Genomic DNA, 15,341 nt, shown 5'->3' on the forward strand with positions numbered 1-15,341 from the left:
ATAACTTGTATAACCAGTTACAGTACGATTACAAAAAAATTATCGCTTTCTTTTATAATAGAAAAGAAGATGGCTGAATACTCCAAAAAGGCTGCTGCGAAGCCCAAGCCTCTGTCTGTTTTACGATCTCTTGAAGAAAAGTATGTGGCTGTCATGAAAAAGCTCCAGTTTGGTAGGTTGAGAAGTATGAATAATTGTAATTATTTTTAAAAGTCATGAATTTTTATACATATATGACTACTTATTCTTTTCTCTCTCTCTCTCTCTCTCTCTCTATCGCTCTCGCTCTCTCTTTTTTTTTTTTTAACCTGTAAAATTACCAAGTCTGTTTTTTTTCATCTGTCATCAACTAATTTGTGGTCATTGACTAGTATGAAATGTATTAAACATGCACTAGATCCACTCAAGGGACTGGTTAGATAATTCAGTGGTAGCGTTTGTGTTCATTTCAGTAATGATTTGTGAGATTTTTGGTCTGCAAATTATGTTACTAATGTCGGAAATTTTCTTCTAGAAAGCTGATAGGCAAAATTGCATAGATGTATGTTAAAAATGCAAGGCTTTTTGTTTGTTTGCTTTTAATAGAATGGAATTCAGATGAAAGTGCATTTTTTAAGTAAAATGAAGCTGTCATAAACTTCATTCTGCCCTCTCAGGGAGTGCAATATGTTGCATTTGTAAAATGCAGTGGGAATGAGTACTTATTTTATCAATAAAGAAGCATTCAAAACTTAGAACAAATAATATATCATCCAAATAGAGATATAAAAATACTACAAAAATATGTTTCATGGCTATTTTTGAGTTGTAATGATAGCATTTATAATCACATTTATTTGCTTTGGTGAACCGTTGATGAAAAGGTTTTTTAACACAAACATGGAAGGAAAGGAAGAGCTGATAGGAAAGTCTGTAGTTGTAGTGGCACTCAAGCTACAGGTTTTGTTTAACAACTAATAAAATAGCCTCTATAATCTTTTATGATCCTTTAACAACACTGCAACCACCACACACTTAAAGACTCTTGGCTTCCCTGTAATTCCATTAGCAGCATTATGGTGCTTTCCTAGGTATCACTGTATTCCTGGTCCGGAGTAGCCAGCAGCTTTTCATGCRACTAGTGGGCTACAATGGACAGGTTGCATATGCAAGCTTATGAATTTGCTGCAGGGCTTCATTTCACCCAGGACAACTAATACTTTGCTTTCTGTGTTTACTGTTAACTCACAAATAAATAAGATTTTTAATGATGCAAAATAAAGRTTCCTGATTTCAGACTCAAAAATCTCTATCCAAAACTAGCCCATTACTCACTTCACTTCCTTTTCCTGACACAATGGAATTTCCTTCTCTTCTAGATACGTTTGAAATGGTTTCTGAAGACGACGATGGCAARTTGGTTTTTAAAGTAAATTACCACTACATGTCTCAGGTGAAAAATGCAAGTGATGCCAACAGCGCTGCCCGAGCTCGCCGCCTCGCCCAGGAAGCCGTGACGCTTTCAACATCGCTGCCTCTCTCCTCCTCGTCCAGCGTCTTTGTGCGCTGCGATGAGGAGCGGCTTGACATTATGAAGGTAAAAAGCAAAGTTATTTTGATTTTCACTCTTTGAGCTTGGCGTATAGATGCTTAAGGAAGTGCTTTGAGTTGTAAGAAAAATCAAAAGTATTTCACTCATACTTCAGTTGCTGTCTCTTATAGTTTACGTAATTTCTAAGAGCTCTGGTTTGAAGTGAACAAACTGCTTAGGATGGTGATGTCTAATGGTATTTTGTGATAATCAGCCTGCAGAAATTATATGTAATATGAAAAATACCAAAATCTTGATTTTTTTTTTTTTTTTGACAATTTTTTTTCTGAACTTGCTCCTTTTTTACAATGGTAGGTTCTAATTACTGGTCCGGCAGACACCCCTTATGCAAATGGCTGCTTTGAGTTTGATGTATATTTTCCACAAGACTATCCTAATTCCCCTCCACTTGTGAACCTGGAAACAACTGGAGGACACAGTGTCAGATTTAATCCAAACCTCTACAATGATGGCAAGGTAGGTGAACTTTAGTCTTGTAAATAAACGGGTTTTTTTCTGTTACCTTGCTTTTTGTTTCATGGCAAGAAAATAAAATTGATAAAACTTGTAAATTCTCTCTAGGGCTCTAGAGATGGCCATGTAAGTCTTCACTGAAACCTAGATCCAAAAACTGAATTTTGCAACATTCTCTTAAATAAGAATATCATTAAAGCATTCCTTTTTTTAGTGTAAATATGTAATCCATAGGCTCACTGTAATCCATAGCTCACTGTTTTCAGAAGTTCTCGTGCTGCCTTGACAGTATTAAATCCAGGATTTTCTGGTAACAACAGCCACAGAATGCAGCTCAGGCTGATGACCATCCCCTTTCTTCCGTGTCTGGCATTAAATCTCATTGAATACTCCCTGCACATTTCTTCTGTTAATTGTGCCTCGTTATACTCCATTTTGTGATAAGGTTCAGGAACTCCACTGACTTTACCACAGAAGTCCAGATCAGCCATAAGAGTTAAGGATGTTTATAATTCCTTGACAGACTGTGACCAGAAGCAGCCTATGGAATGATTATCTTGAAAATKATGATAAATGTGTCTGGAATTTATACTTGTTTCCTTAAAAAAAATGTAACGTACCTTGTTCTGCTTATTTATTGTCAGGCTGTTCTTCCTTATCCAGATATTTTTGTTTCAAGTTAGAGGGTTTTTTTTTCCTTCTCGAATGCAGTATTATTTGCTCGGCCCGAGTAAATTATCCTAACCTTTGTCTTGATGTCAATGTCACCTTTCCAGGTATGTTTAAGCATACTTAACACGTGGCATGGAAGGCCGGAAGAGAAGTGGAATCCCCAGACATCCAGTTTTTTGCAGGTGAGTTATATCCTCTTCAATGGATATAATTTAGGAGTAATAAGCAGTTAGTCCATCCTTACACTTTCTTGGTAGTGCTGKTTTTTTTTTCCCCTCAAATAAGCATATATAAAACAAATACCCCCAAAATGTCCTCATGTGACATGTCCCGTTTTGTCACAAGGCACAGAGTAATCTCAGGTTATCTCTGTGCAGTGTTTTTCAAGCAGATTAGAGCTTGGTGCACCTGTATTCCAAGTCAACAAGCAAGGTTTGACCCAGAAGCTGGGCTAATGAGTTGTGCTATTTAGGAGACAAAAAGGCCTCGCTATCAGCGCGATGCCGGGGAGTCCACAGCACGGCCAGGCCAACTTGCATRCGATTCACAAGTGCGAGCAGAAGTTCTCATCCTTCAAAGAACAGTCCAGGAGCTGCRGGGAAGTTCCTAGCAGTTGGCTGTCATTTCAAATGTGGTGGTGTTGCAAGGCTGAAATTAATATGTTGTGAGCGTGCAGCAGTGAGTCGTTCCTTTATAAGACAGACTTTTTTTCTTCCATGTGTAAACATCCTTTCATTGTATCAGCAGCTGTGATGGAATGCTATAATCTTGATTTACTTATGTCTAGGCAGTTATATTTAGCAGCTKCAATCAGAATAGATAAGACCATTAACTTGGATGTGCCAGAACTCAGGCTGAAAACTCAGAGTGTACAAAATTGCCCGAGCGTGACCTTGTTTGCTGTCTTGTACCTGCAGATGGTTGTTCGGCTCTAAAGCCRAGAAAAGCAGCTTCAGGTGTATGAAGCTCACCTTAGAACAATTAAAAAATAAAAATCTGAGCTTCGATGCTTTTGTAAATGTGGAGATTTATCACCAATGAGGCTCCGAACAGAGGGAAATCATGGCTTGAATGCAAGAAGTTTCTCAACTTTCTTAAAACTTTTATAAAAGTGCTTTTCTTACATGGACCAAAATGTCTAAGAACATACCCTGATCCTACAAACACATACACTTGCATTCTGTAGGGTAGAGCCATGTAGTAAAATGAGCTAACCATTGTGTGTATGTTGGGGGCTGCATTGACAGGAAATCGTGTCGGAGCAGTGTCCTTGCCGTCTCCCGGGCTGGCTCCTGCATATACACCCACRTGCTCCTACTGCTCAGTTTTCGTGACTGATGGTTAAATGTCCCTCTARTTCTTGCTTATACAGAATAAACAATTCCTAAGAAATTTGCAGACCATTTTTGTGTAGTTAGTAGTGTGAGCATATATTGCTGTTTAGAGTTGTACTGAAACGTACTAAAACAYGAAGTTATTTAAGGCAGCCATCCTGCAATGCACGGGATTTTGGTGATCTCTTGTAGCTTTCTAACTCATGGGACGTGCCACCATAGACAAGAAAGGCTCATTTAGATTTATCTTCTCATAGCGTTTCTACTGTGTAGGCTTGAGTTTTGCAGAAATCCTATTCTGTTAAGAGCTTGCTTTCATAAAGAGCGGTTTTAGTAAAGCCCGTGCTAAGAAAGCCATTCTGAAGGCTGCAGTGAGGATGACTGTGAGGAGCATGTGCCTTGTGCTGGAGGTCGTTTGGGGTCATGGTCCCAGCAGCAGCACCTCAGGCTTCAGAAGTTTGCCCTTTAAGTTCTTGCAAGGTGATTAAGTTAAACAGCAGTCTTTTCCTGCAGATCAAACCTGTTACTGATGGTCAAAAAGACTGTCCTTTTCACCTTCCCTTCCCTCTGTTGTGAACGGTTCCCTAATGTCAAGTTTTTTCCAAGTGGGAGTGTTAACTTACTTCATCCTTAACAATGACCTTTTGATTGCAGGAAAGAACATCTAAGAGGTACTTCCAGGCTTCCCTGTATATATTACTAGAACAAGAAATTTCCTCACTGGAAGAAAGAGATTCCCAGTTATTACTTATAAGATCCACTGTTAGCAGTTTCTTTGAGTTTATGATGAAATTTTTGTGCCAGCTGAGATTCTATGGACAAGACCTGTGTAACTGGTGAACAAATTGGTTGCTTTGATAGTTCTGTGTTTTCTGCCTTTTTGATGTGTGATGAGTCACTCCAGGTAACCTAAAACCTTGAAATTGTTACGTAGTGTTAATTTTGGCCATTTCTGTCATTATAGGAACATCCCAAGTTAGTAGCAAGTAAAGAATAGGTGAGCTATAGCATGTTACCCTTCAACAGCCCTTACTCATGTGATCAACATAGCTGTCACATGAAGTGACACTATTGGTTGCACAAGGAAATCTAGAACTGCAGCTTTATTTATCTATCTATTTATTTATTTATTTATCCCTAAAGGGCTAGTGGAATTTTCTTGCAAATTAAAAATCCAGGTGATATTTCTGTTTTGCCACACAAAGCCAGCTAGCTACTTCCAGTCATTTAATATAATTCCTGCGCTCTTTGGTTTTCAGCCCATTGTATCATTTTCAGTATAATAAAAGCATTCTGAGCTGTTCATTAAAACCTTTTCAAAGGCAGCTGTGACYGAATGTCTCTCTAAAGAAGGGCGCCTTGCGGCTCCAGTGAGATAGCAGTACAGTGTGTGGAAATAAAGCCTTGCAAATCGATTCAGGTTTATATGTTTTAACTAGTAACTGCCACTTAAAAGACAAAGTTCTGGGGGAGGAACTCTGCATTTTCCATGTTGCTGGGTAGTATAATTTTCTATAGGGCCATATAATTAGCATTTGGAAATGAGTGCAGAGCATAGTGCCAATTAGGATGGTTTTCACGGGCAATAACAGCTTCAGAATGTGTTTGATGCAAATTACTTTCTCTAATACCTCAGCCACCTAATAAATTATCTTTATTACAAGTGCTTGATTTTAAAGCCAGAGTTGCTTTCTTAAGAGACTGAGTAACAAGTTCTTAAAATAGAGCATGATTCAGAAAAGTTGAAATGTTCTGAAAATTCTGCAAATATTCTACATATTTCAATTGAGATGCTTGAAATGACTCCTGAATTAGGAGATCTCTACAAGCAGGCAAAACTGCATTGAGTATTCAAAGAAACCCGGTGTTTCTGCAATTCTGACGACATTTAATTTAGTGCTTATTCCCATTGCTTACATCTTGGTTCCCCAGTCTACAACCAGAGCAGACTAGAGACAGTTCTTTCCTTCTCTGTTTAAGGATGACTCCTTGTGCTGATACAAGGAGGAAAGAGGCTCCCTGGGGAGTGACAGAAGCGGCTGTAGGGTYGGGGACAGAGGGCAGTGCTGTCTTACAGTAGCTTCAAGTGTTTGCTCCGCTGTGCCTCGCCAGCTTTGATTTCACAAGTGCTGTGCAGTTCTTTGGATAGATCAGGTGAAGTTGGACTTTGTGTCGTCCAGCCGATGAAGCTCTGGCTTAGAGATGTTCAAAACTGTGTGGTGAAAAAGATGATACCCTGCGTTTTATGGCAGTCCTCGCCTTGGTGCACTTATGGATAGGAATTTGAGAAATGCAGTCTGGAGATCATGTATGGTGAGCCACAGCCCAAGCTGTCCTCTAGAGCAGAGCGCTGTTTTGTGGCTCTGCRAGCTTCCTTCATTTGGGATGAACCATGAACACTGGGAGCCCCCGCAGAATCCGAATGTAATTGTTCTTTCTGGGAAAAGAAACACGAGGGTGGCCGCGTTCTTCACAGTGCTCCTGCCAAGCAGTGTTCCTGTCCCTCTTGTCCCAAAGAGTGGCTCTGTGTGTGTGTATATGAGAGGAAACTGAAATTCTGAACTGTAGCTATAATGTAGAAAGATGTAGATAAGGGAAACCTTATTTTCATTAAACTCGTTTTACTTTGATTAATGTTAATTAGTTATTTGCTTTCAGGCAGACTTTAGTTTAATCTGTACAATTGCTGGTAATATTTGCATGGGGGGTGGTAGAGATTGTAGAACGTTAGATTTGATAGTTAGAAATCTCATATAGCATTCAGGTGTGTAACTACTAAGGGTGGGGTTTTTTTAGTTTTTTTAGGTTAGGKKTTTTTTTTATTATTTTTTTCTGAAGTTAGTAGGAAAGCAGCTGGAAAAAGTTCCCCACACTCTATGAGAAAAACGCTTTGTAGCTACTAAATGGAAACAGCTGTAGGACTGCATCAGTTGCTTGGAAAGAATTAGGCAGTGCATATTGTTTGTTTGTTTGTTTATTTTTCTGGCTCACAGACTAAACTATTGTCAGACCACCCAAAATGCTTCACCAATTATTTTTTTCTGACCTATATGAAACTGAAGAATGAGATTACAGTTTTTGATAATATAATTTTTAATAATCCCAAATAACTACTTGCTAAGGCCAAGAAAATATGTCAACCAGTGTCCAGGCTTTCTGCCATGGCTTTATTTTTTAATTATTTCCTTTAATACCTAAAATATAATACTCAAAAAAAAAAAAAAACCAGATGCAGTTATTTCTGGGCTCCTGAAAAGGCCGCAGATCACTAAGGCTCTTCAGATATCTGAAGCTTTGCCCTTGAAGTACTCTGACTTGGCTTGTGTGCATTCATCTCCTGCCGTTTTAGTTTCCCAAGTGATCACTTCCTTGCTGGGGCCTGATACGTGAGGCACATGAAGARCACCAAGAAGACCACAAAGCAGCCGTGGCTGCAAGTCAACCACCTTGCACGCCGGGCTGGGGAGATGGTTTTGTGGTGGTGCCCCCTGGCCCCTGCAACAGCTGCTGCCTAGAGCACGTAGCTAAGAAACAGAACAGCTTGTTTGGGCTTCCCTTTCAGTYCCAAGTGGGGGATTCTGGGTCACGTTTCCCACAGCGCAGCCCCTTGCTCCCCCCGGCAGGGCATGGAYTAGCTGGGCTAGGTCACCCCTCGGTGCTAGAGTTGAGGCAAGGCAGTGCCCAGCAGCAGGTCGGTATCCTGGTGCCGAGGGGAGCAGGGCTGTGACTCTGTGAGCGGATGGGCGCCTGAGAGAGGTCATTCAGCTGCCTCTTGGGCTCTTCAGACTCCCACCAGAAAGCCCTTCTTACGCAGAGGGCTCCACTGGCTGGGACTGCCCTAGGGAAGAAGCAGTGTCCCCAGTTGTTACGGATGCGGGACGTAAGCTGTGTGCGGCCCACGTTCCTACCCAAATGCACAAACTGAGCTCCTAATTGAGAAGGTGGTTCCAAGCTTTCAGTTGCACTAGGGAGGCAGAGAGGGAGGGAGACACAACTGTCCTCACGTTTTTATCAGCGGTACTGGATGTCCTACACCTCACTGTGCAAGGTGCTGCAAATACTGTTCTTAGACATGTCGCATATCTTGAATTCCTCAGTGTCTGAGAAATTTGTGTTCAAATCACCTTTTTTTGAGTTCTTTACAGTTATGGAAATAGATTTATGACACTAAATTATAAGATCTAAGATCTTTGCTGGATTTGGTCTGAAGTCCACAAAAAAAATCCCTCCTCGTTTAAAATAAAAATACTGGTGGCTTTCTACCCATACAGCGACATGCCTTTTGGATGCAACACAACCAATTAAGTACAAGAACAATTGGCAGGGCCAGACATTCTGACATTAGAAAAATAAAAGCAGGACATCAAATCACAAATAGGCAATACGTGTACATTTGGTTTCCTAAATATCCTATATTGTTTTATATTCAGACTACTACTACTATTAGGACATAGAGTTTAATGCCTTGTATGTGCAGAAGTATCTGTTCCCTCATATGCCTTATATAAAAATTGTGAGGGGAATATTATTATATCCTTATAGCTATATGAGTCTTTGTTGATATAGTAATGAAAACATTTTTCTAACCCAGGAAAAATACTAATGTTTTAATACCATATAATACTCTGAAAGTGTTATATGTAAAATCTGAAGCTAAATAGCTTAAATATACTAAATGTAAGGTATGCTTATATCTAATGCAAGCAAAATGATAAATATTTGTAAAAACAAGTAACATTGTTCATGTTTATTTTTTTTCTCTTAACAGGTGTTAGTGTCTGTCCAGTCGTTAATATTAGTAGCAGAACCATATTTTAATGAACCAGGTTATGAACGATCAAGGGGCACTCCGAGCGGTACCCAAAGTTCCAGAGAATATGACGGAAATATCCGACAGGCGACAGTCAAGTGGGCGATGCTTGAACAAATCAGAAACCCATCGCCGTGCTTCAAGGAGGTATGTGATGTTCTGGGAATCTGGTTAGAGAAGAGTCAGAACTGATCTTCAAAAAAAAAAAAAAAAAAATTCATAATTTTTCTAGCTGCATCTTAATACAAACCTTGAAGAATCTTTATTAGTTTAAGTTTGGAGAGAAATTCAGATGTTTGAAAACACTTTCTTTTGTGTGAGATGTCTTTTCTATGCTGTTATTTATTCCTTGAGGTTATTGACTTGAGATTTGAGTGAATAAGAATGTAGGCAACTTCGTAGCTTCTTTAGCARGAAACAGGGGCACGTGTTCATGGGGTTGACCCATGAACACACTTGGTACACGGTTGGACAAAATATGGCTCATTTCCTAAGCTAACCCTTAATGCCACGTGGCATTTCTTTTATTGTATGTGAAAAGTGCTGATCAGCTCTGCAAACACACACTTAGTGTTTCTTAATAGGCTAACAGTGGAGTACATCCCTAAAAAATGTGAAATTGAAGAAAGTCTTAATAAACATTTAATAAACATTTTTAAAAGTATCTTAAATTATCATAGAATCATAGAATGCTTAAGGTTGGAAGGGACCTCAGAGGTCATCTAGTCCAACCCCCCTGCTCACGCAGGGTCACCTTGAGCACRTGGCACAGGRCGGCATCCAAGAGGGTTTTAAAGATCTCCAAAGAAAGARACTCCACAGCCTCTCTGGGCAGCCTGTGCCAGGGCTCTGTCACCCTCACAGTGAAGAAATGCTTCCTTAAGTTCCTGTGGAACTTTTGGTGCCTCAGCTTGTGGCCGTTTCCTCTAGTCCTATCACTGGCCACCATTGAAAAGAGGCCGCCCCTCCTCCTCACTGCCTCCCTTGAGGTATTTATACACGCTGATCAGGTCCCCCCTCAGCCTCCTCTTCTCCAGGCTGAACAGGCCCAGCTCCCTCAGCCTTTGCTCAYAKGGCAGATGTTCCAGGCCTCTGATCATCCTGGTAGCCCTGCGCTGGACTCTCTCCAGCAGCTCCACATCCCTCTTGTACTGGGGAGCCCAGTACAATTCCAACCTGCATGTGATTTGTGGAAAAATGCATAGTGCTAAGCTAGAAATCTATTTGTTTTATAAAATGACTATTTTGATGCGAATAAAACAATACTAACCTTCATAGTTTCATACTGCTTTAAAAAAAAATTGCTTTTTTTGTTGTTGTCGGTGGTAGTTTTTTTGCCTCCTTGAAAAGCAACTGGAATTCACCGTAGAATAATGTAGGTGAAAGTGATCTCTCCTGATGTCATCTAGCCTAATCTCTTTCTCAAGGTCGGTCCCATTGTCTAGGTCTTGAACTTATAAGTAAGAGAATTTGTGTGAATATAAATGCAAAATGGCTGGTCAAACATGAGTCATCTCATGGTACTGCCAGCAAATGTTTAGGAAAACAGGTTTTCTTCTGAACCACCGAACAGCAGCTGCCACTTCTGAACTGAGGAGCAGAACTATCTCTTCGCTTCCAATTGTTCGTATATAAAAATGGTGCCAAAGTGTAGGTTGTTTTAAGATTACTCACGCTGTTAAGTAATCTTGCTGTCTGTCAAAAACATCCTTTGGAATGCAAAAAGCTTTTCCTATTAAAATTACAGAGTGCCTTATGGAAGAAGAAATCATCAGGCACTTTAACCTGCATGACAGGAGTTAAATATTTATAGTTATGTGCAGGTGGAAAAGGATAGGCTGTGTATATTCAGGTGTTCTAAATTAATGAAAAAAATCTGTTCTAGCTCTGAAATTCTTTACTAAGTTAAAGATCTTGATACAGATAATGTCATGACACTTAATCAAATGTGCTCTACTAAGAGATCCATTTTTTCCTAGTAAACGTAGCAATTTCATTCTTGCTAAGAGAGTTCTCAAATTACAATAATTTTTGATCAGATTAAGATATCAGAAGATGATGAGCTCCCTGACAGTAACATTTGATCTTTCTCTTGAGCTAGACAGAAATGAAGGATGGGCAATATTATGAGATTTTGTAAATATATGAGTTCTGGTTTCCTCCACTGGTTTTGCCCTTTCCTTCCAAAGCATCTCRGCACTTTCATGGGCTCCCTCTGCAGCTTGAGTATTTTACTCTTTCTGTAAAGGAGGCTCCTTGTAAGCTCACATCCTTCCTCTCTTTAGGAAAGTAAGTAAAGTAAGAAAGTGTACCYGGATGATTTAGTTTTAATGGAAAAAAAGTCATTCCCTGAGAACATGTAACTTGTGTATAGCATGTAGTTACAAAAAGACAGATGTTGAAAACTCAGATGTTGAAAACTATTAAAATTGCTACCTACCTATTAGCTATGACTGAGTTAGGCCACACACCAAGAATAAATATTTTCACCAAATGTCGTGTTTCTTACCACTTCCACTAAACTAGAACTCATTTCTGGACTAATATYAATTCTCTGTCTTTGCAAAGGCAGCATTAATCTCTTACAATGCATAGGTTTTTTTCTTTACTGTGAACGGTGTTTATTTTGTCCCAACAGCCATCTTTATCAGAAATACAGTATTACTTTCATCGTTAAAAAAAAATTTAGTGTAATCTTTAGGCAGTTGGCAATTGTGTTTGATTGTGTTACCATCAAAGGGAAAATGTATCTCTTAAGTAAATTATCCATCACGTCTTTGAGAGACTGGCTTGTTGGTAACATCTCCAGGTTGTTCATGGAGTTAGGTCRTGACAGCTGGGTGGTATTTCAGTATTAAAGCAAAGGCACCATGGACACTCAGCCCCAAGAAAGAATTTACATCCTTCTGCTTATAGCATCTTTTTTCTTCACCAGTCTAAGCTGTCCTCCCTTCAGAGTCTTAAATGACAAGTAGATGCAGGAGATCTCACTCCTGGTCACATATCTTGGGAAGGTCTCAAGTTTTATTGTTAATCCAAGAAATGCATCCAGAATTGAAGTCTATTATGCTTTCAATATGCAGATTTTGTTTAGGCAGAGAGTTAAAGTCTCTAACCTCCTGGGGCAGTGAGAGATGGATGATTTTGTCAGCTGTGATGCAGTATTGCCAAGATCTGTCTGTGCTCAATGAAATTTCTTGAATTTTATTGTTTCTTTCACCGGGCAGAGTTTTGGRCATTTGTTCAAGACAAAGACAAAGTTTAAAAAGAAAATACTTAAATAAAAAGCTGAGGTCTGTACAGAAATACCAGAAGCAGTATGTGGTTAAATACTGGTTCCCACTGAAATTGGGGCAGCTCCAGTATTATTGGCTGGGATTTCTAGAGTCCACAAAGGCTCTGTATCTGCACAGGAGATGGAACTGTGGTAGTAGCCCTTTCACACCAGCTGGTAATTTTTTTTTCTCCTCCTTGCAGAAGCATCTGTCATGTTGTTTTCTGTGCTCATACAGCTGAGAGGGTTTCTACCCATCTATTTTTTGTTCAGGCAACAAGTGGTTAGTGAGGGAAGAAGAGCTGGTGCTTAGGCTTCCCACCTCTCTACCTCTGTTTCCTTAGTAAAGTCAGACTGTGAACCAACGAAGAAGGAAGTCCTCTGTGTTGCATGTGTGTAAGCGAACGGAAGTGTGTATAAGCAGTAAGATCATCCTGCATAGTAATATTACCTTACCTTTCAACTGGAATTGCTCAAGCCCTTCGCTGTGTCTTTTGCCTGCTGTGACACTACATGTATCGCACTTATTTGCCCTTCCCCCAGATGGCAGAAGTGACCGGTGAAGCGGCAGACTCCCAAAAATCACACTGCACACAGAGTGGAAGGAACCTTGAGATGTCACCCAGGCCACCTGCTGCTGAGCGCAGGGTCAGCACTAAATTCTCACCCTGGTACTCAGGGCTTTTCCACCTGGGTCTTAGAAATCTCCAAAGACAGAAACTGCACAGTTTTCTGTTTTGGTATTCTCTGTGCAGCCTGTTCCAAGGTTGAGTTACCTTAAAGTGATTTTTTCCCCCTTATATCCACATGAGCTTAAATGACTAGGTTAAAGTTTGCAGATTTAGAATTATTTAGTATTTTTTAGTTCTTTRAAAACAATGAATGTGCTCTTTTTTCCTTCTGGTTATTTTCACATAGGTTATCCACAAACATTTTTACTTGAAAAGAGTGGAGATCATGGCTCAATGTGAGGAGTGGATAGCAGACATACAGCAGTACAGCAGTGACAAACGGGTAGGCAGGACCATGTCCCACCATGCTGCAGCTCTTAAGGTGAGGCTTGCTTTTATAATTTTATGTTCAATAACAGCACAAAGATGACAAAATTACAGAGAAAGGACTCAGTGGCTGAATTTTGTAATAATAATAAAACACAGCAACTTTAAAACAAATGAAGGTATGTGTGAACTTGTTAGAGAATGTGGCCCTTTACAGTCAGCTTTAGTCTTGGTTTTAAACACTTTTATCGATACAGGTGGAACAATTGTAAATTGTAATTGTAAATTGCTTTCTTCCCTTCTAGAGCTAATACTATCATTGGTGCTTTTTGTGTCCATACAGACAACASTATGATATATTTCTCACGCAATTAAAAGTGGAATTTTGATTTTGTTTTGAGCAAGTAAAGCATTTTTTAAGTCTCTTGTTTTTCTGTTGCCGAACCTGCAGTCTCTCAACGTAACTGCTCTTAGTTACCATGATGAGTATGTAAATCTCCATACATCTGTCTCTGTAACAGATATCATTATGACCACATATCCTTATAAAATGGAATTTCTCTTGGACTTGCCCTGTCCCAGCCAGCTTTTTGCTGGGATTGCAGAACACAGATGTGACTCAACTGCAAGGCATAAAGGACACGTGTATATTGATACGCTTATTTGCTGCCCTTCTGTTTACTACCTCTCATTTGTTGCCAGTAGCAGCTGCTAATTACTCCAAAGTACCAATCCTAAAACACAGAGGACTTTGGAAGAAGCTTATCCAGTCGTTGAAATAATTTATTTGAACTTTTCTTTTCCTCCTTATTTTCTCCAATATTGTGAAAAGTAATTTCTAACTGCCGTCTTGAACACTGACTTTTCTTTTACATATTCAGCGTCATACAGCTCAACTGCGGGAAGAGCTCCTAAAACTTCCCTGTCCTGAAGGATTGGATCCGGATACTGAGGACTCCACAGAGAAGTGCGGTGCCACAACAAGCTCGGAAGAGACGATGTTGCACGACCAGGTTAAGCCGAGCAGCAGCAAAGATATCCCCAGTGATTTCAAGTTATGAGCTGCATTGACATGGACTTTCTAGACGCAAAGGCTTTGAAGCACAAGCCAAATATGTCCATATTTGTATGTAAGAAGCTAATTATGTAATAGGTAATGAAATTGAAACTATACTATGCCCTTAAGGATATACAGTTTAATTCAAAATGATCTTTTATTTACCTGTACAAGAGTGTAAACTTTTTTGTGCTTTTATTTTTCAATTGTGAGAACCACTGATTGGTATGTTTAAAAAGTTATGTATACAAGAAATGGATAAATCACTGATATATAAGGGAAACTACCTTAGGAAAGAATGTTTACTGAATGTTTATTATTTTTTTTTACTTGTAGAGTGAGGGCAGTTGTAACAAAGAATATATATTGGTCATTCTTACAGCTCCTATTTAAAGTCAGAAAATTTTCACTGAATTTGATAGATTTTACGTTTGGCCATATATTCATGCTCATATTTGATTCTAAAGAAAACCTCCTGTATACTTCAATAAAAGTTAAATGGACATGATCCCTCTTTTATGATTTACTGGTACATTTTTTAAATAAACTGCCATAAAATACATTATAGCTGAAGACTTGCACTTGTATGACTGAATTCATTACAGTCAACGTATTTAATTTTTTGCTTAGTAATTCTAAAATGCAGATGAAATAAATGCACATGGTTTTACCTCATGTCAACATTTGGATTTCTGAATTCATCTTTTGTTTAGCTCTTTTATGCAAATTAATTGTATTCCGATTTTTTTAAAGGGCTGTTCCAGAACAAAGTCTTTTCTACRTCTGATTTTTACATAGCCAACAACAGTACTTTCAGTACTGGCAGGGGCTAATGATGGGCCGTGCAGGACACTAATGTTCTGTACTTTCTACTGTATAGATTCATTTCCAGTTTTATACTTGCAACCACCGATCCATMCCTAAGAAGGTTAAAGGGTTGCATTGACTTAATAATCAAGTCTTGCTTTTAACACAACATGCGTTACGATTACTATTCTTAATTTTAAGTTCTCCTTTGAAGGACTAAAATTTTAATACTGRTATTACCTCAGACTAATGATCTGTTGTATTATTAATACTATAAATCAGGCAAAAAAAAATTTTGTTTTCTATTTGTTCTTTGTTTATAAGTATCACATTGAAGTTTTTTCA

General features: G+C 39.1%; 1 protein-coding gene across 1 annotated transcript in view; it reads left to right on the forward strand.

The window, feature by feature from the left end:
- Window positions 1-14,957, forward strand: part of BIRC6 (baculoviral IAP repeat containing 6) — a 144,276-nt gene extending 129,319 nt beyond the window's left edge. Inside the window, exons 67-73 of the mRNA XM_026051196.1 lie at window positions 62-172; window positions 1,359-1,576; window positions 1,886-2,047; window positions 2,821-2,898; window positions 8,819-9,007; window positions 13,053-13,187; window positions 14,014-14,957. Coding sequence (XP_025906981.1) covers window positions 62-172; window positions 1,359-1,576; window positions 1,886-2,047; window positions 2,821-2,898; window positions 8,819-9,007; window positions 13,053-13,187; window positions 14,014-14,193 — 1,073 coding nt within the window. The 3' untranslated portion in view covers window positions 14,194-14,957. The remainder of the gene's footprint in view (window positions 1-61; window positions 173-1,358; window positions 1,577-1,885; window positions 2,048-2,820; window positions 2,899-8,818; window positions 9,008-13,052; window positions 13,188-14,013) is intronic.
- Window positions 14,958-15,341: the final 384 nt, after the last annotated feature.

This window comes from Nothoprocta perdicaria, unplaced genomic scaffold, assembly GCF_003342845.1.
Source record: "Nothoprocta perdicaria isolate Ctin4 unplaced genomic scaffold, notPer1 scaffold_73, whole genome shotgun sequence".
In the NCBI taxonomy this organism is placed as follows: domain Eukaryota; kingdom Metazoa; phylum Chordata; class Aves; order Tinamiformes; family Tinamidae; genus Nothoprocta; species Nothoprocta perdicaria.